This window comes from Labrus bergylta, chromosome 21 (genome assembly GCF_963930695.1).
Source record: "Labrus bergylta chromosome 21, fLabBer1.1, whole genome shotgun sequence".
NCBI lineage: Eukaryota > Metazoa > Chordata > Actinopteri > Labriformes > Labridae > Labrus > Labrus bergylta.
In genome coordinates, this window is record NC_089215.1 from 11,768,642 (window position 1) to 11,793,230 (window position 24,589).

General features: G+C 38.8%; 2 protein-coding genes across 3 annotated transcripts; one reads left to right on the top strand and one right to left on the bottom strand.

Moving 5' to 3' along the window:
* The first annotated feature begins 816 nt into the window (after positions 1–816).
* On the top strand, positions 817–20,601 carry LOC109987938 (MAGUK p55 subfamily member 3). Of its 2 annotated transcripts, XM_029278175.2 has the most exons (20): positions 817–1,109; positions 6,280–6,426; positions 6,910–7,028; positions 8,258–8,335; positions 8,504–8,584; positions 9,148–9,285; positions 10,160–10,241; positions 10,677–10,762; positions 10,847–10,921; positions 11,741–11,937; positions 12,049–12,113; positions 13,317–13,334; positions 13,626–13,667; positions 15,595–15,660; positions 15,817–15,975; positions 16,235–16,315; positions 17,665–17,758; positions 17,916–18,024; positions 18,450–18,569; positions 19,878–20,601. In XM_029278175.2, exons 2-20 carry the CDS (start codon positions 6,390–6,392, stop codon positions 20,055–20,057), a joined length of 1,827 nt encoding a protein of 608 aa, XP_029134008.2. In that variant the 5' UTR covers positions 817–1,109; positions 6,280–6,389; the 3' UTR covers positions 20,058–20,601. The 2 variants fall into 2 exon arrangements, with proteins under 2 accessions (XP_029134008.2, XP_029134009.2); XM_029278176.2 differs by lacking the exon at positions 15,595–15,660 and having other exon boundaries at positions 819–1,109.
* psmc5 (proteasome 26S subunit, ATPase 5) lies at positions 20,599–24,174 on the bottom strand. Its single transcript, XM_020639462.3, has 12 exons — positions 24,090–24,174; positions 23,209–23,280; positions 23,043–23,112; positions 22,828–22,925; positions 22,685–22,741; positions 22,308–22,538; positions 21,901–22,027; positions 21,621–21,811; positions 21,330–21,428; positions 21,127–21,237; positions 20,950–21,036; positions 20,599–20,770 (listed from the first exon to the last, which is right to left on the bottom strand). The coding sequence occupies exons 1-12, from the start codon at positions 24,111–24,113 to the stop codon at positions 20,717–20,719; spliced, it is 1,221 nt and encodes a 406-aa protein (XP_020495118.1). The 5' UTR covers positions 24,114–24,174; the 3' UTR covers positions 20,599–20,716.
* Positions 24,175–24,589: the final 415 nt, after the last annotated feature.

A 24,589-nucleotide genomic window follows, 5' to 3' on the forward strand; every position in this document is an offset into this window, starting at 1 on the left:
GCTGCAGGGCACATATTGTATGGTATGGGCTTGCCTGCACACTTAACAAAAATATTTTAATTGGTGCAGCATTTGGATTGCACTTCAATCTTTGCATTGCAAAAGGCTAACGCATGATTTTTTTTTTTTTTAAGCTGTGAAGTAAGTGTACTTCATGTATTTTCCCAGTTACACAGTTTTGCCTAAGAGCATTTGAGCATTTTTACATGAGCTTTTTTTTTATTTCTTACTTCCTCGCAGCTACAGTATATGCTGCTGTATGTTATAAATATATATGTTGTGCTTTTGAGTCTAAGTAAATTTTCAGTTTGGATTTCTAATTCCAGTTTTAATTTATCGGTTTAAGTGGAAAATTTTATTTTGCACAATTTATAAAGACCATGGACATGATATTCAGGCAATGAGCTTATGCCGTCTGCGGACATTTCTAGGGACCACTGAGGAAAAAGTAACACCTGTTTTTGGGTATCAACCAATTGAAATAATAATAATAATAATAATAATAATAATAATAACACCTGACTGAAAAAAATATTAAAATAAAAAAAGTGAGCAAACAAGGTTTGTTTTCACATCATATTCTAGGACAAACTTTTATCAGGTGTCCAAGAAAAACAAAAAATGAGAGTAGGCTAACAGTTTTTCATTTGCCTGGTTCTGGTCCATTCTTGCCTTACACACATTTTCCACTCTTTGGTTTCCATTCAATTCAAATCTTTCAACGACAGTGAAACATAGGCCTAGCATAATATTTTCAGTATTTTCATGTGATACTTCGATATGGAAGATTACGAGGAGCATTTGAAGGCGGCACTGAGAGAGCGAGCTGGTGAGCGCGAGAGCAACCTGCCTGATTGACTGACTGACAGACAGAGGGGGGAAGGGGCGTCTCTGGAAGCGACCAACTGGACGGAGAAGGTAAATTAACAGCCCAAAGTGTGCACCGTCAGCTAAGGGCTGAAGAGAATACAAAGAGGAGGAGGAAGGAGGGAGAGGAAACACAAAGGGGGAGGAAGAGTCGTGTTGAGACAGCGGTGTCGGTGGGGTTCAGCGAGGGACAGACAACGGAGAGAAACACGCACTCGGAGGCTGAGGGGAGCCCCAACAAGGTGAGGAGGCTTTTCCTTTTCACTTGCAATGACTGAACTGTGTTTATGTTCATTTCTTTTTCTTTTTGACTATGAAATGATACCTTCAGGGACACTCTTAGTTAATGTTCATGTACACATTTGCTGACTGAGATTTTTTTTTTTTTTTATCATTATTTGTTCTCTCTCTAATGTTTTTTTTTCATCTCTAATGAAATATGTTTAATATCTAGAGGTTTTCTTTAATTGGGAGGTTTGAGTTAAACATGAATGCAAATGAATTGTATTGTATGTAAATTTCTGCCAACTCCTGTAGGACAATAAAGCATGAGGTCATACATCTTCATACACTCATAGGCCGATGAAATAATATATATATAATAATATAATTCTACCTCTGATAAATAAGAAGAGGAAAGCTTTTGTGATAGAGTAGGTTGACAGCTTTGCTGCAGGGCAGGGCTGAGGGTTTCTATTTTATGGCGTCTTCATTGGCTTTCAGAAGAAGCAGGGCAGTCAGAGGGAAGGTCACTGTTTATGCACGGAAGATGATTTATTATACAAACATGTTTTTTATTTTTATTTTGCAACAATGGCTTAAAACCCAATAACAAGTTAAAAAGGAAGTTCAGCCTCTAAAAACAGATTTGTGTGATAATTCTGCCACATTTTTTGCTAAAACTGTAGTGTTTTTCATGTAATTGACTATTCAGAGGACATATTTAAAGTCTAGTTTTAATTTTAAGGCTAAGGTAAAAAAAAGATCTTGAGTTTTGAATGTGTTCGGCTGATGATATTCTGAAATTGTGACAAAAAAACAAGAAATGGTGTAGAGACAGAGGTGAATTCAATCTCCCAAGTGATTCTCTCACTCCAGCTGCTGTGTCTCCGAGTGGGCGTGTTGAAGGTGTTCAGAAGTGATGTTCGTCTTATAAGCCTCTTAAAAGCCGTCTGGATGCTGACCTCATCTGCACTACATTTTTTTTTTTTTAAATATTTCCAGCATTTTTGGAAAATTAAAATCTGGACTAAATCTCAAAGTGGCTGCATTTGAATTAAGATGAACTTTGAATGCTTCGGTTGAAATGGGAAAACTATTCAAGGGCAGTTTTGCAAAAAAAAAAAGTTAAGTCCTGTCTTTGATCTGAATCATACACACTAGGGACAAGACAATAAGATCTAAGTTTCTTGTTTCAGCTTCTCAGTGAAGAGGATTTGCTGTTTTTCTTCATCATATATCATTTTTTACTTCATATCTTTGAGTGTTGGACAATTTGAAATCCAAGGCTTCTACAAAGTATGTTTGGTATTTCTTATGCAACTTTTTGACATCTTGTAGACTAAATGACAGCATGAATCAAAGTAATCTGGATGCAGGCCTGAATTACCTCAGCTTTCTGTCGTGGTAGAGAGTAGAGAGCAGAAAGCATCTCATTTTTCAAATGAGCAACACAACAAATAAAGCCTTCATGGAGTTGTAATAGATTATCTTAATACCCCCGCAAAATGTACAGCGGGGAAGTTTTTTTTTTTTTCTCCGAACAGATATTGGACTCAAATATGTCAGATCAGCCATGTTGGGGGCGTCATAGGTGGCGGATGGACTACACACAGGCACACACACACACACACACACACACACACACACACATGCTCACACACATTCACGCAGAGGGACGGGCAGATGGCATAAGCAGTGTGTCGGCGACCTCGCCCCTCTCTGTCTTCCTCTCGGGACACGTCCAACAGCAAATGAGTCTGGCAAACAGGTGGCGTTAGTGCGTGACCGAGTGTGTTTGTGTGAGCATAGAGGACAGTGACATAAGGTTAAGCTCTACAAACACAATGTCAGTATGATAAATCCTGCGCTCAGTTGACTCTTGATTGTTTTGTTAAGATAAACGACAAAGAGAACAGAGAGACACTATAAACCAAAAATGAGTTTTAGTAAAAATGTCAGCTCCGAGTGGTTCCCTACAATCGTATGTATTTCTTCATCACACAAAGGTTCTTATTACAACTACAAGTCTCGGTTGTTGGTTCTGTGTTGGGAGGGAACAATAGGTATCAAAACAATCACAAAAAGTCAATGTATAAAAGGGCCGATAAGTGAGGATATTACTGTCAGTCATAAACTGCATGCTCGGTGATTCACAGCACCTGAGACCTGAAGAAGAGGCATGTTGTGAATATACAACGTGGTCATAATCCAGCACGCATGGCACTAAAGGAAGAGCCTGCAGAATTTTACAACCATGCATACAGAATCATGAAATACTTTTCAATGCTAGAGAGCCTTCAGCAGGTGTAGTAGTAAATAAGATCAAGAGATTAGCAGACACGCCGCGTGTTAAGTCTCCTTGACCAACTCCCAGGACTTCTATGGCACTCAGAGGAGGAGAGGTGGTTGACAAAAAAGAACGGCCAAATTATTTATTTTAAATTTAAAAAAAATATGAATCAGTTACACAAGGCAGACTCTAAAACTGTTAAAGCTGATATCAAAGGGAATGGGCGGATACATTTGATGCTGTTGTTACTTGAAAGCAATCTCTTACGATAAAACCCGACTTTTCAATAAATTAATTGGTAACAATATACACAAATAAATACAGTCACAAGTTTTCCAAGCCCTGGATGCAGGGATTGTCGTAACATTTGTTACAATGAAAGTGTCCAGCCATGCTAGCAGCCCTGCCGTGTTGTGAGCTACATGCTCCCAACCAACACGGTTACATGATCTTGACCTTCCTAACATGCGGACGCTAAAGCAGATTCAATCAAGTATGAGAGAAAATCTTTGCTTAAAGTTTCTCTTTATGGGCGCTGTTAGGTTTAGTGGTTTTTAATGCCTCTGTGCTGACGCCAGCCTCGGCAACTCTCTCAACCTTTCAATACTGTGCAAAAATCCACCTCAACACAAAGATTAACTGATTATGTTTTGCTGGTCAGATGTCTCTGTGACCTCATGTCCGACCTGAAGGGGATTGTAATACATCTGTTTAACTTTAATGTCTGAAAGATTTCAAACCATGGTCTCCATCATTGACTATTGAACACCCCTTCATTGCTCTATTTGAATTTGCCTTGCTTTGTCAAACTGTTCAGACAAGTTGACTGACGATCATATGCCCTGCAGAGAAACACGAGCATATAGAGAACTCTTCTCTTGTGTTATGTTGGTCCTTTTAAAATGTGTGGAGTGACCTCTTCTGTTCTATTTGACCAGCTTTGTACTTGACTTATTTTTTCAAATGTTTTCAATACTCTTACATACTCCCTGTCAATGGTCATTGTGTGGGAGCAACATGGATTGATATTAAGATAAATATGAACTCGTTTGCAGAGGTTTACAATTACAAAGGGGGTAATTCTAGATGTAACAATACCCAGTAGGAGTGGGAATCACCAGAGTCCCCAAGATACGATATTATCGCAATACTCGAGACACGATACGATTCTATTGCGATTTTCAACATTTTGCAATATTTAAGCATATCTGAAATATCATATTAAAAATATCGATACTTGGCCGCCATGAAACGATATAATATTGCCACACAAAATATCGCGATACTATACTGTATTGATTTTTTACCCTAACCCTAATACCCAGCCCGATGTATTTGGTTAAACCGAAGTGTCAGGGGACCTTTAGGATTATCCCGATTTAATCTGAGGGTGACGTGTGTCTGAACCAAATGTTATGTCAATCCATACAATATTTTTTTTTACAGTTAATGCCATCCCTACAACAAACCTTCATGTGGCTAACCCCCCCCCCCCAAAGGGATTCACTTTTTAATGAAATGAGATGCAGAGGCTTCAAATCCTTGCACCAGTAAGCAGGCCTAACATGATATTGCATGTTAGTTAATATGATATGTTTTCTCAGTCAGTGTTCATTTCATGTGCTGCAGAGTTGTTCTTCTTACTGAAACATGCTTTTCATACCTGTCCATGTTTAAAAGGGAAACAAAATGCTTGGGTACAGTCTCGGCTTCATTTTTTGCTGCTTTAGTTTCTCGTCTAATCTACCAGTCTTTTCTAATCTGCTTCATTGTATTCATTGAAATCCTCGGTGATGCACAGAGCCGCGAGCAATGCCGTCTTAAATCAAGGAGGCTGGATAATACCACCATATGGCCAAGGGGAACCTTAAGTATTTACACGACAGACTCAGTGAGTGAGTGAGTGAGTGGGAAAAAAACTGAGAGATGTCAGCTCTAAGCTCTTCACTGCCTCTTGCAATTAGAGACAGAGATAGTCCGGTGGAGGGGGAAATGCTGGAGAGAAAGAAGGTCAGGAACTTGGGCCAAGTGTGCAGGGCGGAGGGCTGAATGAAAGCAGGGAAATACAGAGAAGGAGGGAGAGGATTTTCCTCCCCAGAACCATCAGCTTAGTTGTTGACTAGTTTTCTCAATGGAGGGGGATTGAGTGACGGCCAACAGAAGGAATGAAACAACTGTGGGACAGAAAAAATAGTTGATAAATCTGAACTTTAAGACATGCTTTATGTTTGCTTGGCCTGCATTAAGATATGATGTTAAACTCTACATGTGCTGCTGATGTAAAGCAGCAGCAATGTGAAACAGACAGAACTTCAATTACGTGTAACAGCGCTTTTTAAAGCAGCTTAAAAATCCTTTTTTCATCACCACTCAAGAGTCAAGCTACATTTGAATGCATTACATTTGAATCATGTCTCAGACCTGGGCTTCATGAGCATTTGGGTCTGCTTGTAAATGTGGCTGTTTTTTCTAATTGCCACTTTGGCATGACGCCATCCTGTCGTCAGTCATTCTTTTTTTTTTTTTTCAATCCAGAAATTTCTTTGGCAGCTGTCGGATTTTCACAAGCCAGGGCCAAAAGTGACCTTGAAGAGACAATACATGACATCGAATCATTGTGAGACAATTGTCAATTAGTGTTGCTGATAAAAGAAGTTTCACATATGATGACAGAAAAGCAAAGAAATGTGGCTTTTCTGTTATCAAATGTCATCATCTTTTCTGAAAAAAGAGGTCAGATTGTTGCTTTTAAAGGCAAACTTTGCAACAAACGCCCTCAGTCTTTTTTCCTGCCAGGTTTGTCAGTTAAATCTAAACTGAGCCCTTGATATCTAAGAAATGTGAGTTCATTTTGATTCTTAAAACTGTTGTTCTAAGAGTGTTTCCATTTTCATTCCCAGCTGTTTCTGGTATTTCACCTCGTCCACGGACTCCAGTGGAGAAAATTCAGCAGCTTTGTTTCCCCTCCCTTCCTGTTCTCCCCCGTCTCTGCACCCTCCTGCCTCTGTGAATGATTGAAGCCATGCCCATCGTGTCAGCAAGCACAGGTACGGCCAAACATGTCGTCCAGCTACTTGTTCACTTGCTCCCTGGAGTTATATACAGTACGTGCTTATGAATATACAATACAAGGACAGTAGTAACAAGCTGGAGCTCCTGGCACGTTTTATTAATGCCTAAAATCTGAGAAAAAAGGTATCACATTATATTTAAGAGAGAATCTTTGAAACATTGTTTAAGCCTTATTTTGGATATCGTTACAAAATTATGTCTAACAGTGTTTAAAAAATATATTATTTGTTTAAAGGAGACAAGTCAAAAGTTTACAATGGTTTATATATGATAAATATACTATGCTATACAGCTTACATATAAATGTCTCAGTTACAGTTATGGTTCATTTAAACCCTATTTTCATGATCCACAGTGGCTTCATATATTTATGTATTTGTTTTTGTTCATGATGGAGAATTATTGTTTACTGAGCAATGATCACATAACTCCTGTTTTGTTTTTTTGATGATTCATAGGGCTGCATGAGACTCTGGCCCTGCTCACCTCTCAGCTCCACCCTGACGCAAACCATAAGGAGGACCTGGTATTCCTCAAAGATGTGTTCAGTGAGAAAAGCCTGGGTTATCTCATGAAGGTACTGCAGAGGGAAAAGTGACAAACTGCAAAAACAACAACACAGCTTTGCATCATCTAAAATGTTAAACCAGTGTTGTTGAAATTAAACCTTCTGATAAAAATGCACTTACAGCTCAGAAACAAATTTAGAAACCCCTCAAAATGTTCTTGAATCAGCATCTGTGCATGCATGGAAACCATTCTATTCTGTTTGAACACAGACAACAGCTCGTTCTGCTTAAGTGTTTAAGAAGAGGACGATGGATGGCTACCCAGGGATGTGAAAAACTGGTGGAGAGCATGGCTAGACACATGAGAGTTGTAATACATAATCAGGGTTATTCTACCAAAAACTGATTTCTGAACTCTTCCTAAGATTAAACATTAGAATTTAATTGGTAAAGGATTCAGAACTAGTTCTGAAAAACACTATGGCTGTGTCTGAAACCCCATACTTTCATACTATTCATACTCAATGTGACGTCATATTCAGTATTCAGTATGATCCAAAATCATAGTATGTAATTTTGTGTATGCCAGATATACTGGGATCTATACTGTATTGGGCCCAAAATGCACTGCGGCTCTCAGACTGTCCAATCACGGAGCTCAACAGCCAGCCTTCTAGCTGCTTAAAATAAAAGTTCTGTGCTGAAAAATATTTAACATGTTGCTAAATAATATTAAAATGACTACGTAGTTGTATTAGTTATGAGGGTTTGCATATTCTTGTTGAATTAATTTTACAGACGAGCTCGGACCAGAAGTATGTAGCGTATTTAAGTATGTATTAAGTAAATAACCTGCATTTAAGTATGTTGCTATCATGTTGCTATATATTTTGAGTATGTAGTATTTAGTATGCGTTTCTGACACAGCCTATCTCTTTTTGTTATCTTAATCACTTGTCAATTTCTGCAAATGAAAGAGAGACTGATAATATTTAATTTGGAAGTTGGGAGAAATGTTGTATACAATAATACATAAATTTAGAAAAAAAAACATATTTTTGCAGTTTTCTAAAACTGTAAATGCAACAGTCTTTTCAGACTGTCCCACCAACCCTGCATACAGTGTAAAATCTAAGTTTTTTTTAAATATCCAATGTTAGAACTCGCATACTTTTTTTTTCCTGAACTTAATTTGATGAATCTTGGAAAAACACATTCTGTCCAGAAAAGGATATACAGAATTTTTTTACTGAGTGTGTTTGTGAATATGTGTCTTTATGTTTGATGTACCATCCAGATCCATGACAAACTGAGGCAGTATGAGAAATATAGCCCGACCCCTGTTCTACACAGCGCCTCCTGTCTGGCAGAGGATGTAGGTGCATCCTTTCCATCATATTACAAAACTAAACATTATATATCATTGTAATGAGATATGATTACAAATATAATAGTATCAAGCAGAAGCTGGTCTGTGAATGTTTTTCATTTTATGGTGAGATGTGGTAAACATTTTAGATGGTTAACTTATTCAAATCATCAGCTGGCAGAAGAGCTTCAGAATGGGCCCCTGGAGGACGACGAGAGAGAGCTGCTTCTCCTGCTGAGCACTCCACACCTCAAGGTACACACACACACACACACACACACACATACATGCAAACACAAACACTCACATATACACATATACTCTGTTGTCTTTAGTCATGACGGTGTCTTCTTCCTTTCATCAGCCTCTCTTTCCTCCTGAAGTTTGATCTCTTTAATTTTGCTGTGTGTCACTGCTTCCCCCATAGCTGCTCTTAATTTCCTCTGAATTTGATCATTTATTACATAACACCAGACTGTCTGTAACACTTCCCCCTGCACCTTGACACAGATGAGGCTGCCTAATTACTCTTATCAAGTGATAGCGTTCAATTTATTGGCTTTCTTGGGAGCAGGAAGACATGGAGGCTATGAACCTGGAACACTCATTCATTTCGAAAGCAGCAAAGGAGAGACAGGCTACTTTTCTGTTTATAATCTACCTGATGTAGCCCATCACCAGATTTATCATGTTTTTAAAGCTATTCATTTGCTTTTCTTTGGTGCCTTTTTCCCTGTAATGTTTTCTTTGTTGCTGTTGTTCTTCTGCCTCTTAAATTTGTACATGTCCGTTCATTTGTCTGTGTATCTTTTATGAAGGCAGTGCTGTCCGCCCACGACACGGTGGCCCAAAAGAACTTTGACCCTGTGCTGCCGCCACTACCGGAAGATCTGGATGACGATGTGGAGGAAGAGTCAGTCAAGATTGTGCGCCTTGTGAAGAACAAGGAGCCTCTGGTGGGTCTTCCCCTCACACACCTGAGGATATAACAAAATAAGAACTCTCTCTCTCTCTCTCTCAACAGCTGTGCCTCTTTCCACATTTGGACTTCCTCATCTGCCTGATAACATGTTTTATTTCTTTAAGTTACAATCTTTATTAGTCCCGAAGGAAATTCTAGTGCCAGATTATAGATAAATAGAGATATGGGAATATAGATACAAATAAACATAATAAGATTAATCAGTTTTTTCACAATAGTAGGCCTCAAGTAGAAAAGTCTCGACAAAACATTGACTGTTGTAGTTCTACTGACAGGTTGTTAAAACTAGAAGACTGTTCTAGGTTATTCTTCGTCTTATAGGGTTGGAAAAAAAGAACTGCATTTATCTCTACAATAGTTAGCTTAGTTTAGATTCAAGTCAGTGTAGCTTAATTTAGCATACTTCCCTGGAATGGGACCAAATGAGCTTGTTTGAAGCACACAACTAGTGTATACACTTCAGTTTTTCAATCTTTTTGAGGCTTTTTTTGTCAACTTTGGAAAGAGCCCAGTTAGCTTTTAAAGAAGCAATATGTAACTCTGACACCTAGCGATTAAAATGGATACTGCAGTCCAAATTGAAAACTTGGAAGAACCCCACCCCTGTGTCGAAATGCAGACAGGTTGCCATGTCGCAGACACAGAAATTTAAGTCTTAAACCTGCTCTGCATCTGTCTTGAAACCTTTCTGCTAAAGTTTAGCAACTCAGCTAATTTTTTAATTCAGCAACACCCACAAACCTTCACATGAAGAGTAGCTTTAATGAGCATCAGAGTCTCCTATCAGTTCAGCAGCAGATTAGATGTTTGTCTCAAAATCTGACCTATTGTTGCTTCTTTTACTTTAGGGAGCGACTATACGCCGAGATGAGGTGACAGGAGCTGTAATCGTGGCCAGAATCATGAGGGGAGGAGCAGCTGACCGCAGTGGTGAGACAAACATGTTATCACAGAATGTAAAAGTCATCCTTTGTTGAAGAGAATTGTCTGGAAAGAGACACAAATGAGGTTATCTGTCCTCTGACCTTCCCAACCAGACTTTCTTGTCTTTGCTGTTATACCGACAGAGAAGTGAGGGGGATTATGTTGTGTAACCTCATGAACCGGGGGATCAAATCCTTGAGATTAGTGTCACGAGATTGCATATTTTGAGATTACAAATGAGGGATGCTCCTGGCTGTTGCCATAGAGATGTTACTGACTTCTCTCCAACAGATCGTTTTGTCCTTTTTGTCAAATCTGAGCCACAAACTTTTAAAACTACCCTTTTGGTTCCACATGTTTGAGATTTTTCAGGTTCGTATTTTCCATTATTTGTAGAATTGCTTTCAGATGACTCATTTTGTTTGTGTGTTGTGTTTGCAGGTCTGGTTCATGTAGGGGACGAGCTTCGAGAGGTCAATGGAAACCTGATAACCCACAAAAGGCCAGAAGAAATTAGTCAGATTCTGGTAATACACCACACAGCATCATGCTAGTCCCTGATAAATACGTTGGACAGAGAGTGACTCTTTTGATCTCATGTGTTTGACCAGTCTCAGTCACAGGGCTCAATCACACTGAAAATTATTCCAGCTGTTGCAGAAGAAGATAGACTGAAGGAAAGCAGGGTGAGCACATTTTATCCTCCTATACAATCAATTTGGTTCAGAAAGAGTCAACCACTTCTGAAATGTTAACCAGAAAGTGGGAAAATTGAACTTAGAGATTGATGTTCGTAATCATTTTTTCAAATGAAAACATTTGTGAACTTTTAGATTAGTTACTCTCATGTCCATTTATTCAATACCAGGTTACAGCCAGCTGTCAACCTTGCTTGACTCGGCATTAAGGAGTGTGAATCTGTCTGAAAGTACAACAACCCACCTCTGTTGTGAGGTTGAGGCTGAGTCGCTTAGTGTCTGAATGAACTTGAAATCAAAAGTGAAATTTGTTCCAAAGGGCTTCTCTGGACAGAAAGTCTTCTCTGGACTAGATCACAGTGATTCATTCAGTCAGTACCAGAAGAAGTTGTATCAAGAGTGCAAATCCTGGCTCCTTTGTCATTATTTAATTGGCCAATAACACCATGTAGGGCGTGTGAGTGAGTTTTTGGTTTTTCAGAAATAGTTGGATGAAGCCTTCCCTTATCCTTCTCAAACATTTAAGAGCACTTCTGGGGAATCCTGGCACTTAATTCTAAATTGATGTCACATTATTTAAGTTAATAAACTATTAATTATTTTATTTATAAATAGGTGGTCATGTTGACAGGAAGCATTGACTTCTTGAAAAGCCAGACAAGCTGTTTTCCCCGTTTCCAGTTTTTATGCTAATCTAGAATAAAGAGGTCCTGGCTGTCAGGGCAGTGCACATTTACATGTTACTGTCATCAAGAAAAGCTTTTACTAAAGTTATCATTGCTAACTGAATATTCCTGCTCTCTAAAGGTATATCTTCGAGCTTTGTTCGACTACACGCCCTATGAGGACAAGGCCACGCCCTGCCAGGAGGCGGGACTTCCTTTTAAGAGGGGCGATATTCTTCAGGTGGTTAGCCAGGAGGATGCCACCTGGTGGCAGGCCAAGAGGGTGGGCGACTGCAACCTGCGTGCTGCTCTCGTCCCCTCTACACAATTCCAGGAGAGGTCAGCATCAAGTCTGCTGTCTAAATGTTAACCATGTTTGAAGGTTATAAAACGTTCTCAAAATGTTAATTTAGATCAATAATCTTTCGCCCGTTCATTTTTTCTTTGCAGGCGGCTGAGATACAGGATGAAAATGGCTTCTTTCCCCGCTCCTATTTCTCCAAAAGCCACTACATGTAAGCCCATTTCTGCTCTGCAGTCTCCGACCCATAAACTACAGAAGCCCACAAATGTACAAGAAGCTCAGATCTGTTGCTGTTTTTGGCTGAATCCAATCTAGCCAAGAAGATGCAGATAGTGAGATTATGAACACAGAACAGGGAATCTAAGGTTAATCCCTGAAAATTAAACATAATCCATCATTTTATTTTCTAATCCAATTTAAAAGTAAAACAAAAATGGTCAGAGAAACGAAGAGAGGAGGGCAAGCCAGTTCTTTTATGTATCCACTTTATCTACATTAAAGCACCTGTGAAGAGTTTAAGATGGTTATAAAATATCCTTAAATTAATATTAATGCCTCTTTACTCGTTAGAAAAACAAATTGAAACAACAACGTAAGGCCTGACTTTTTAGTTATTTTTTTTATACCTGAAACATCTGTGGTGGGGTAGGTGTCAAATAAAGTGATTAACAGCATGCTACAGAAACAAACTGTATTTACATTTTCCACAGTAAATGTTCAAAGACAGCAGGTTGAGGTCTTTTGAGACAAAACACTACCTATACATGTAAAGAACAAAACAGCAAAGAGATAAAAGGGACTGCTTTGCGCCAAAATCAACACTAACACAAAGTTCCTCACAGGAGCTTTAAATCCAAAATCTTCAACGCTGAAAACTGTAGCCATAGAAACAAGATCTACATTGATTATTATAAAAGCAATGACAACCAAGATAAGTCATCTCCAAATATTTTGATAAGCAATTTGTTGTTTTATTAACTTTTCTTTTTAACATTAACTGGACCAAGTTTCTCCAATGTGTTGATATGCTGCTTTTGTAATTTAGTTAATGAGAAGTCTTGGGTAAAGAAACCACTTTACCAAGACATCACTTTGAGCTTTTGGACATTTTATAGACTTTTAACAACTTTTATGTGAAAGTGTAACTTTTTGAATTAGATGTTACAACTAAGGAGTTCTTTTAGTTTTATGGAGAACACAGGATCAGATAAAGATTACTTGGAGAAAATCCATGAAATTTAGTTTTAATTTAGATACCTCTTGACAGTACTGACGTTTGTTATTGTGAATTTGGGAAAGTTTAACTTATAAGAATGATCACTGGGCGCAACACTGTAGTAATATGATAATGCAGCAGTTGTAACATTTTGTCCATGGTGATGCTTTGTGTTATTCTTTGCATTGCTAACCTCAGATGATCGTGCTGAGAGAGGTATGTGCATAAATTCTCGTATTAGAAAATCATCCCTTCATTGACTACATCGTATCATTGACAGAATTTCTAAATGAAATTAATAGTCATTAAGAAATTGAAAAGAAAAATGGTACATTGTCTTTCCTCCACATTTTACCCATTTTTCCCTTTATGGACATCCTTTTACACTAGAAGCCTTTTGTTTTGTGGTTACTGCACATAACTTGCTGTGTTATGACTTCAAGGTAGCCTCAAAATCCTCCTCTCCTCCTCTTACCCTGTTTTCTCTTCCTGCATGTCACCCTACAGAGGACTGTGACAGTGAGGGTGCTCTGAATGGAAAGGAAGTAGGTGAGGAGGCATGATCAATTATTTATGTGAATCACATTTTTGCTCATATGTGTGCTAATCCATCTGTTCTTTAAGAAAATGTTCTCAAGGTGTTATCGTGGTTGTACTGCTTTGGATGTGATTGACTGGTCAGGACTGGTGTCAACGTATGTAGTTTGTTTTGACTAAAGAAAAACACTTTACTTTTCACCTGACCAGATCTAGACGTGGCCTAATTAAGCAATCTCACCAGTTTGTTCATTGGGCTTCCTGGCTGCTCTTATTTGCTTCATATATGCTGCTTCTGTTTAGACCTGAACCTAATTTTCACATCTTATTCCATCATAATCGTGTAAGAAAAACCCTACATATATTTTAAACAGTAGCTTAATAACGTTTTGTGATAGCAATTTTTTTCCGAATGTTTTGTCGACATCTTTTCCCCAAACAGAACTTTCTCTACTATTTGATCATGTCTACACTAATACTAAGTTGGAACAGGCGTTCATGGTTCTCAGAGGATGATCCCCTGACTCTCTCTTAAGCATCAAATGACTAAAGTTTCTGTTGTGGAGAGAAATCTCTAAATCTTCTCAATAGACTGCAAACCAAATTATTCTGACATTCAAGGTTTCCGTATGATACATCTTTAAGATCTTCCCTACCTCTCTGCCCCTCAACAGAAGGTTGTAAATTGAGTTTTGAGTCAGGACCAGTAGTTGTGAATTCAGTAACACCTAAACTTTTTTAGTTCTGTAATCCGCCTAGAATGTTGTACTTGTGAGCATGCTAACATGCTAAACTCAGAGGATGCACATTGTACGACTGGCAGAGTAAACATCACAACCCTAACAATACTGTAATGAACATACCAATGCTAGCATTCAGCTACATTTTGTTGCTTCATGTAGTTTAAGCTTTCTTGTTTTTGTCCCCCAGTATGCTTTTAATCAGGGGTGAAACGAGTACAGGAATATAGTCCTCAAGTAAAAGTACAGTTACTGAGTAAATGCACCTGTGTACATTCATAAACCAGTTATTTTACTTCTACCTAAGTAAAAAGGAATTTGTTTGAAATGTACTTACAGTACTGAGTACTTAAAGTTCTGACGAAGTGCAATGCAACAGGAAATTCTAGATGTAATGTGGAATCATGAATCTGGCTCTTATCCTTTGTGTTTAAAGTGTCCATCTTTTGACTACGCTTTGATTTGACTCATCCATCCTCATCCTCTGATTTAAAGGTTCTTCTTCTCCATAATCGATCTATCGTATACTCCTGACCATCATGTGGTACTTGTAAGCCAATCAACTGGTCAGTTTCACATAGTGCTGAGAAAAAAAGAGATCCAAGCTTTCTGTCCTACTATTTCCTCTTTTTTTAAATGTAATTTTTGAGTCGTTTTTATAATCAGTAATACACTTGGCTACAAGTACACTAAAAATGCGACTCAATGACAGCAACTTGAGTAAATGCTGTTACTTTCCATCCCTGCTTTTAACAAAATAAAGCCATGATCACTGAATTAGTTAATAATAATACAAATGCTTATTAAAAACATGCAGTGTCGACAGAATCAAAGACAGACACTTCAATTGACTCAGAGTGATGGAAAATGACATGAAAACTATTGAAGTTAAGCATTTATCAATTGTAAGGACTGATAGGTGTCGCGGGTGTTTCTTTGTGCCTTTGCTTTGCGTCTAAAAGCTTTTCACGTTCTGTGTTTGGAGTAAAGCAGGCTTTTTGTGCTGTATGAGCTACAGCTACAGAACCTCTCCCAGCTTCTTTGTGGCACCTCATTTCTCTTGACGTGCTTTATGCTACATGCTAAAGGTGCTCTTTTTGTGTGTGGTGAGGCAGTAGACACAACATGCATGGCTGCCATGCTTCTATTCTGTTGATAAGATTCAACTGGTTGAATAAGTGGTCTAATACGAGCTGCAGTCTCTCCCAAGAGTAAGGCAGCCCCTGTCTTCTGTGGCCAAGCTTTCTCATGGGATTTTTACTCAGGTACTCTTACTGATTTCTACTGGTGTTGTTCAGTGTGTCTGTGTTGTGTGGGCTTGATTTTTACTCGGGGAGAACAAGAAATCCTCTGTGAAATAGACTTTTTTTTCTAGGTTTTTAATGTACAAATCTCAAACATCTTTGTGTTTTCAACCACAGCTGGCCTGCGCAGAAGTTTTCGTGGGAGGAAGGATCATCCGGGTTCACCAGGAGAACCTCACACTCCAGATGCCAATCATAACGAGTTCCTGATTTATGAAGAAGTAACACATTATCTGCCCCGGCCTGGAGAGAGGCCTCGTCTTATAGTTCTAATAGGTAGGTTCACGTCGGGGTTTGGTGACATGAAGAAATGAAGGTATCCTAGTTATTTAGAAAAGTAGTCGAGCTTTGTGACACAAACTAGGACATTTGATAAGGCTGATGAAAACTACTGTTAATATTTCTTTATGTTAAAGCTTCAATTCTGGTTGAGAACAATTAGATCTTTTCCAACCACAGTCTTTCTGCTTGTAAATATTTGTTCTCCTCTCATAACTTTTTCATCAGTTTTTATTCTCTCATGTTTTGATGACAGGTTCCCTTGGCGCTCGGCTCACTGAACTCAAACAGAAGGTGATTGCTGAAAACCCCCGACGGTATGGTCTAGCTGTGCCTCGTGAGTCTTTTTAAAAATTATTATTATTTCTGTGGATAAGATTTTGTGGCTTTGACCTGAATACCTGATACTAATCTACAATTACAGATATCATCAACTGGATATTTTGATTTAAAGCTACACCAAAACTATTTACGCCCATTTTCCACTTGTTTCTTCTTGCATTTGAAGGGATTAGTAACATATATGAAGGTAATCAATTTGAAATGATGATACAAAACTCAAACTCAGTGTCTACAGTATGACCCCTTGATTTGTGCGGCACATCATCCCCCGCTGTCTTCTCAAATCATTTTCTGTCACTCTTAGTTGTCTTATCCAAAGAAAGGGAAAAATGGCAAAAACATAAAAATAAATAAAAAACTTGAGTGGTGTAAAGAAAGAGAATGCCTCAACCCCAGAGTTACTTTATGCTTTGAATAATGATGCGTTCCATTTACCCTGGAAGTCGTATGTCAGAGCTGGGGATGACATCACACTCAAGTTGACCGCGTTCCAGTTTGCAAAAAGGCGGATAAGCAAGAGGCACCTCCAGTAGTGCTATTATTTTGTTAGCTTATACCAGGTGGTAACAACACACTTTGGGATAGTTAGCGCTCGAATGCAACATAAAAAGATGTGCACAGATAGAAAAAGGACTATGTTGTTAATAAAAACTAAAATGTACACCTGAAACTTTACTTGCTTAGTTGATGCCTGTAGCAGCCATGTTGGATTTAAGCTCGGCCTACTGAAGTTCCCCAAAGATTCCGAGTCAGAATTCTGAACTTTAAGCTGCGTTCCCGATGACGTATCCGACTGGCAACTCAGAATTTTCAACACCCAAGATCAAATGGAACGCACCATTATATGCCATCAATTAAGCTAGGAACAGGTCAAATGGGAAAAATCATTTTAAATGAAAGCTTGATGAAGGTTGAATGTCTTTTTTATGTAAATTGTGCAAAAGTGTTAAAAGAAAACAAGTGCTTGACAACAAAAAAACTAAAGACAAACATTGTCAGAAGACAGTAAAGACAGTTTCAAAGTCAGACATCAGACGTAATGTAAGCAGGAGTTTAACAAATAAACAAGACAAACAAAAGAAACAGAGAGAAGAGGAACAGGTTTTGTTCGATGTCTTCAGGAGAGAAGAGAGTGTTTATGTGTAAATTGTATCGTCTCAATAAGTATGCAAAAAATGTTCTGCATCAAGAGAGGCTGATCAAAAGCATCATCATGACTCATGCATTAGGGAAGCATGTGTTTTTTTTTTTTAACCTTGTTACATAAAGTGTGGCCAGAAAAATAAACAAAACACTCAGTGATAATCTTTTCTTGCTTTCTGTGTTTGAAAATGTGACCTAAAGACACCACTCGAGCCAGAAAGAGCCACGAGAGAGAGGGAGTGGAGTACCACTTCATCTCCAAAGCTGCCTTTGAGGCCGACATCCAGAACGGCAAGTGAGTACTGGACACTGTAAACAACATGTTTAAAACGTATGAAAAGCAACACATGATTCACTTTATATTTGAGAAGAAAAATGTCTTAGTTCTTGCTTTACCTCATTGGCTTTCCTTCATTTGTTGGAATAATCATGATGGTGCTGAACTTCTGCAGATTCATTGAATATGGAGAGTACAAAGAGAATCTCTACGGCACCCGTTTGGAGTCCATTCACAAAATTTTGGATCAACAAAAGGTCTGCCTGGTGGATGTGCAACCAGAGGTTCGTAACTTAACTTGCATTCAGGGCCGCCAAACAAACAATTTTTTTATCTATTTCTGTATTACATGATGTCACGTACCTGTACTTTATCTAAAACCTGTGCAAAGACTTATATGACATATGAACAGGGATTTACTCTGCTCACTTATTGGATATGTGTCACAATAATCAGGATCAGTATCTGTAATGCTGTCTTATTTTTCAACTGCACTATATTTAAGAATATAAATAAAAAAAGGTTGCACCAATATCTGTTTGAAAGATAAGACTCTGGTAGTTCATAGATACTCTGCCAGAACAGAAGCCATGTGATTCCACAGTTTAGCGTCACTAATATGACAGTAATTAAGAATTTAAACAGCAGGCTTAACCTCCTGTTTGTCTTTTCGGGAAATACCATAAATGTTCCACTTTCCCACATTCAGGCACTGAAGACTCTACGCACAGCTGAGTTCAAACCGTATGTCATCTTTGTAAGGCTTCGAATCCTTGATAGTAAAAGAAAACTGCTCGGCTCGTCCTCCTCACTCAGCTCAGGGATCACGGTGAGTAACCTATAAACACAGCTCAGACGAAAACCTGAATGTCTAATTTCTGCTTTTGGAATCACAGTAATTTATGCAACAGCTAGTTCTGACCAGGCTATTTGTTTGGTGAAGAGACATACCATGAGTGCTGATACACTTCTCAGTGAGCATTTTAGGTTTAAAGATGTCTATGGCCACCATTGAAAAGATGTTAATTACTGGTTTGAGTAAATGTTTGTTTAGACCAGATTGAACCTGCAAATCTTCATGTTTCAGATTCATCACACATATTTATAATAATGAATGATTTTCAAGACATATCATTGTTACAGTAGCTCAAATGATATACAAGAGAGTATTGCATCACAGTCAAACAGAAAATATGGGTATTGACATACGTTAAGTCTTTGACAATGTTGACTTTTGACACATGCTGTCAATTGACATTTATTTACAAACAAAAACAGCCAAATAGATGCTTAAATAAAAATAGTGCTTATTACATTAAACTGTGTCGCTTCTGAACTGTTGTATAAATGCAATATCACAATCGAGGCTGTGCTGTTCTTTTAAGGTTTATTTTGGGGCTTTTTCAGTTATTTCATGACAGTGTAGGAAATCAGGATGAGAGACTCGCAGATGACATAGGGGGGGGGGAGCCACAGGTCACAATTTTACTGGGGGCGCCTGCTTAGAGGACTAAAGTCTATGTACAAGGGGCACGACCTAACCACTAGGCCGTCCGCACCCCAGCACTCAGCTTTTACCCTCAAGACCTGACCTTGTACCTGTTGAGGAAATTACTAAGAACTTGACTTCACACAAGAAAGATTCAGGAGACTCATATGGCTTAAGCTGAAGAAAGTTTATACATACAAGAATACTCCGGAGGAGAGCTGGAGTAGCAGAACACTTCTGATGCTGTGTCCCTGCTATGCCAATTCTGCTAGACTCTCCCAATGCTTTGCTTTATATGAAAAAGACGTTATTGACGTTATAAACTAGTCTGTGATGTCTAGGACAATATGGAGCAGACACCAGTCTACCAAACAACATTGCAGATAAAGGTGAAGACCCTTGACATGTTAAACTGTCCTTGCTTTCTAGTCACAGCTGAACTCTCACGTCTGACTGACACCAGAGAACAGTGAAAAAACAAAATGATGCCTATACAATTAAATCTAAATACATAGGTAAAGAAAATTCCACCACAGTACTTATGACCAGATCACAGCTGTGCTTATATAAAAAAAAAACATCACTCCCTCTCTTCTAATATTGCTTAAAGTTAAAAATAGTTTTTTTCTCTCTCTCTCTGTTGACCAGGAGGATGATCTTCAAGAAATGAAAATATCCGCTGATCGGATGGACGAGTGCTACGGTCATTTAGTGGACTATGTCCTAGTGAAGGAGGACCCGGTCAGTGCCTTAGCTGAGCTCCAGGTGATACTGGACAGGGTGCAGGTGGAGCCTCAGTGGGTCCCTGTGTCCTGGGTGAGGAGCTAGCCTGCTTAAATGAGCGTGTCTGGTTTAAGTTGGACCAGTGGACCCCTACGTGTGGAGGACAGATAAATCTGCTGATGTTGGAGTGATCCAGTCTTTACTGCCATATTAACACTATATCAGGTTTGTGATAGTCTGCTGAATCAAATCGGTATCATACAAGAACAGGTGCAGTGACCCAAAGCTGTTTCTCCATCAGTCTAAACATGAAACAAGCCTGTGTGTTGGATTCTTCAATGTATAGTGAGCAACTGTATTTGTAAGTGTACATCGGCAGTATCAAAGCATGTCGTACATGCATGTGGGACAAAGTTCCTAAAGCAAGCCGTAGTCAGAGATCTGCACTCGGTAAGATCAGTAATGTGAGACAACTTCTGTGATAGCAGCTATAATGTCAAGTGCCATATGGAGCATTACAAAAATAATTGTAAAATGAATAAACCTCATGCTGGAGACTGTACCTCTGTTTCTGTTACGTGAGAGTCTGAAAGTTCTTGAATGTATCTGATGAACTACTGAGAAATAAAACTCAAAAGCCATCCAGTCATTTTGTGGGGAAAACCTTTACTTTAGAATGACTTATGCAACAATTAGAAACCAAACCATAAACAAAGAAGGAAAATATACATGTGTTTGCATTGTGTGCAGGGAATACAAGGCCTTTACTTCCACAGCTTCTTGATGGACATGTTCTTCTCGCTGTCTTTCTGCATCACCTGGTGAGGAGAACAACAACCGTCTTACTTATAGACAAATTACAAGAATGAAAACTGATGCAAGTTTAGTCCTAGATTTGTTGATTTAAGGATGTTGGAAGTAGGCAAAAAGGGAGCAGTGTGGCAAAGTAAGGAAATATTTCTGGGCCAGGATACAAAATTAAGTGAGTTACACAAACCTTTGCCACAGCCATCTCAAAGTCCTCCTGGTTGACGTGAACCCTCCTTTCTCTCAGAGCATACATCCCTGCTTCAGTGCAAACACCCTAAAAATACACACAGGGTTAATAAAATAAAGGCCAACTGTGGACTACCTTTATTGACAACCGAACAGCTACAATTTAGCTGATCCTCACCTTAACCTCAGCACCAGAAGCTCCAGGCATCAGCTCTGCAATCTTCCTGAGATTAATGCCACGTGTCAGGTTCATCTTCCTCGAGTGGATCTTGAGAATGTCCAGACGAGCCTGTTTGTGCAGAATAAGGAGATGCTCAATAATAAGGCCCCTAAAGCACATGTGTACAGTAAGTATATGTTAAAGCTGTAGGAGTGATGTACCTCTTCATTTGGAGGGGGAAACTCAATCTTCCTGTCGATCCTGCCGGGCCTGAGCAGAGCTGAGTCAAGGATGTCGATTCGGTTTGTAGCCATGATGACCTGAGAGAAAAAGTCATTATGTCAAAATGTAGCAGGTACAAATAGGGAAAGGGGTTCTCATACAAGTAAAAACTGCTACTGCTTTTATATTCTGAACTGAAAACATGGGTACAGATTTAAGAAACAGTAACACTTTCCTTAAGCAACATGTCCATCAAACAAAACAGAGTTATTTCCTGGTGTGTGTGATACCTTGATATTCTTTGTAGCCTCAAAGCCGTCCAACTGATTGAGCAGCTCCAGCATCGTCCTCTGCACCTCACTGTCACCGCCCGAGCCACCCTCCAGGCGAGACGACCCGATGGAGTCGATCTCGTCCATGAAGATGATGGAGGGAGCGTGTTCTCTGGCCATGACGAACAGCTCACGCACCATACGGGCACCTATCATAGGAGAGAAAGATAAAGGTCATACAAGAAAATAGATACAACAATTAACAATTTGCTTAACTATAAAACACAGAAAATCTCACCTTCCCCGATGAACTTCTGGACCAGCTCAGAGCCGGACACCCTGATGAAGGTGCAGTCAGTGTGGTGGGCCACAGCTCGGGCCAGAAGGGTTTTTCCTGTTCCCGGGGGACCATACAGCAGCACCCCCTGCACACATTCAAAGAAAAACAGAAATCACAAACCATCAGTACACCGACTTATTGGGTAAACAAATGCCCTAGGCTGCAGCAATAACTTGATTGTCTATGTTGTATTACTGTTTGAAGGGTATTTTGGACTTTGTAAGAGACAAAGCAAGACATTTGAAAACATAACCTCAGACTCTAGGATACGGTGATGGTACTTTTGATACTGAAGTTATTTCTTTATTTATTAATCTGCTAACTGCATTACTTACACACTATCAGTTCTCTTGTCAATCACCCACCTTGGGCTGTGCGATGCCTAAAGCCTCAAACAGCTCTGGATGCTTGACAGGCAGCTCGATCACTTCCTTGATCTCCTTGATCTGCTTATCCAGGCCACCAATCATTTCATAGGTGGAGTCCGGCACCTTCTCCACCATCATAAGAGATACCAGAGGGTCCACCTTGTTTGGCAGTATCTTGTGCAAGGTGTAGCTGTCGTTACGCAGAGCAACGCGGCAATTTGGAGTCACCTGTCAAAAGGGGACAGAGGGACTATAAATATAACTCCCCTCCGTTTGTGATAACACATGGGTGACTAAAATTGAAGTGAATATTTGTTTGTAAGAGACGTGTGTTTGTTTTGTAACAATAACAATAAAAACACTGAAATACTAACGTCATTGATGTCAATGTTCTTGTCCACATCCACAACAAATTTTCCTTCTGGATGCACCTAAAGAAAAGATGACATGAATAATTAATTTAATCCATCAACCAATAGTCGAAATAGTATGTGCTTCCAAGAAGAAAAACTCATACCTTGACCAGCACTTTCTTTTTGTCCATGACCCTAACCACTTCTCCTACGTAGGAGCCCTGCTCCTGTAGTAACTGCAGCTCCTCACGAAGAAGACGCACTGAAAGACGAAAAAAGAAAGAATTTAGACATTTTTTTGTGCTCTTAAGGGAAATGCTTCATTTTTTTTTAAAGAAAAAGACCGGACTAATTCAACTTTTTTTTTTTAAGAGTGTACCTTTGGCATTGAGCTCATTCCTCTGTGCCTGCAGACGCCTGAGATTCTGACTCTTATCATTTACTGTCAGCTGTCAAGAAAAACAAAAGTTCAGAGTTAAGAAGCAAGCTAAACTTAAAAGGTAAAATAAAAGTCCCATTAATGGCACATTAATACGTGAATTTACCTGTAACTCTTCTATCTTTGACAAGTAGTACTGTCGGAGCCCTGAGCCACCTTTACTCTCACCCATCTCCATCTGTCAAAGGAGAAATACATGAACTTCAAAAACAAGCATCGAAAGCACCTGAAGATGATTAAATAACATCTGTTACTGTGTGTGAACGAGCAAAACATCCTCATATTTAAGGGTGTATAATAAAAAAGGTTAGAAACTGTGTTAAATAAATCACAAATTAAAGAATTGCTGTCTATTAAAGCAGTGAGTGTTTACTAGATTAACTTTGTGAAGAGTCAGCGGAAGTCTTTGGATTAAATGTAAAGACACTGACTGAAAACTGCATTAGTGTGGTCACCTGAAGGTATTTAAAGTCAGCATAAAAACAACAACTATCCAGAAACTGTTCGTGTAATGAAACAATAACAAAAGAGAGATAAAAGTCTTTGTTTACGTGTTTTACCACATTCACGGTCAGGAAGCTAACTAGCGTTAAAGTGGAAACGCGTCGCCTTTCTCAAATTATTAAGCCTTTTGTATGGTTAAATTAACCACTGTGTACTCTTAAAATATGTTAGGGAATGATTAGAGTGTTGTCCACATATCGTATTGTCTCATGTTAAAGCTCAAAGAAGCTGCATGTTCATTGAACAGTGAGTCAAAGCTAGCCGGTTCTGTAGCTAGGTTAGCTACAATGAGACAGCAAACCGGCAGCAGACTTTTCATTTAATGTTTTCAACGATGCGACGACTCGCTATTTTACAACACAGTCACGCACACATCTAATCTAACACATAGCAGAACGAAACCATCCGACTCTACGCGTATTCGAGACGTTTCTTCGATAAAATTGTGAAAAATTCAACAAAACGGCAGAAAAATACACCTACATGATCGATCCCGTCCACCTCCATCTTGAAATTTTCCACATCCGCTTGGGACCGGCGTTTTCCGGCTGACTTCTTATTCGTGGTTTGTTGACAGTAAGAGATACGCACATTGCCACCTAGCGTCATTTTATTTTTCAACAAGTTTAACATGTTTTTCAGACCTGGTTGGTTGTTTCACATTTTCTCTAAAAAAAAAAAAAAAGAAAAAGAAAAAGAAATGACTCGATTCTTTGTTGCAAACATTATTTTATAGTCTGTCCTTACTGTGTTGTTCTTTATGTTTTAACTATTGTAAAGTGTCTTTGAGTTTTTAAAAGCGCTTATAAATTAAATGTATTATTATTATTATTATTATTTTAGATTTAAAAAATAATTCATCAAACGTATCTTAGACAAACCTTTTGGAGTATTAGTATTATCAGAATTAACTTTACTCATATCAGTTATTGTCATGTCATAAGATGAGACACAGGTTTGTGGATATATTTGCTCCTTCTTTA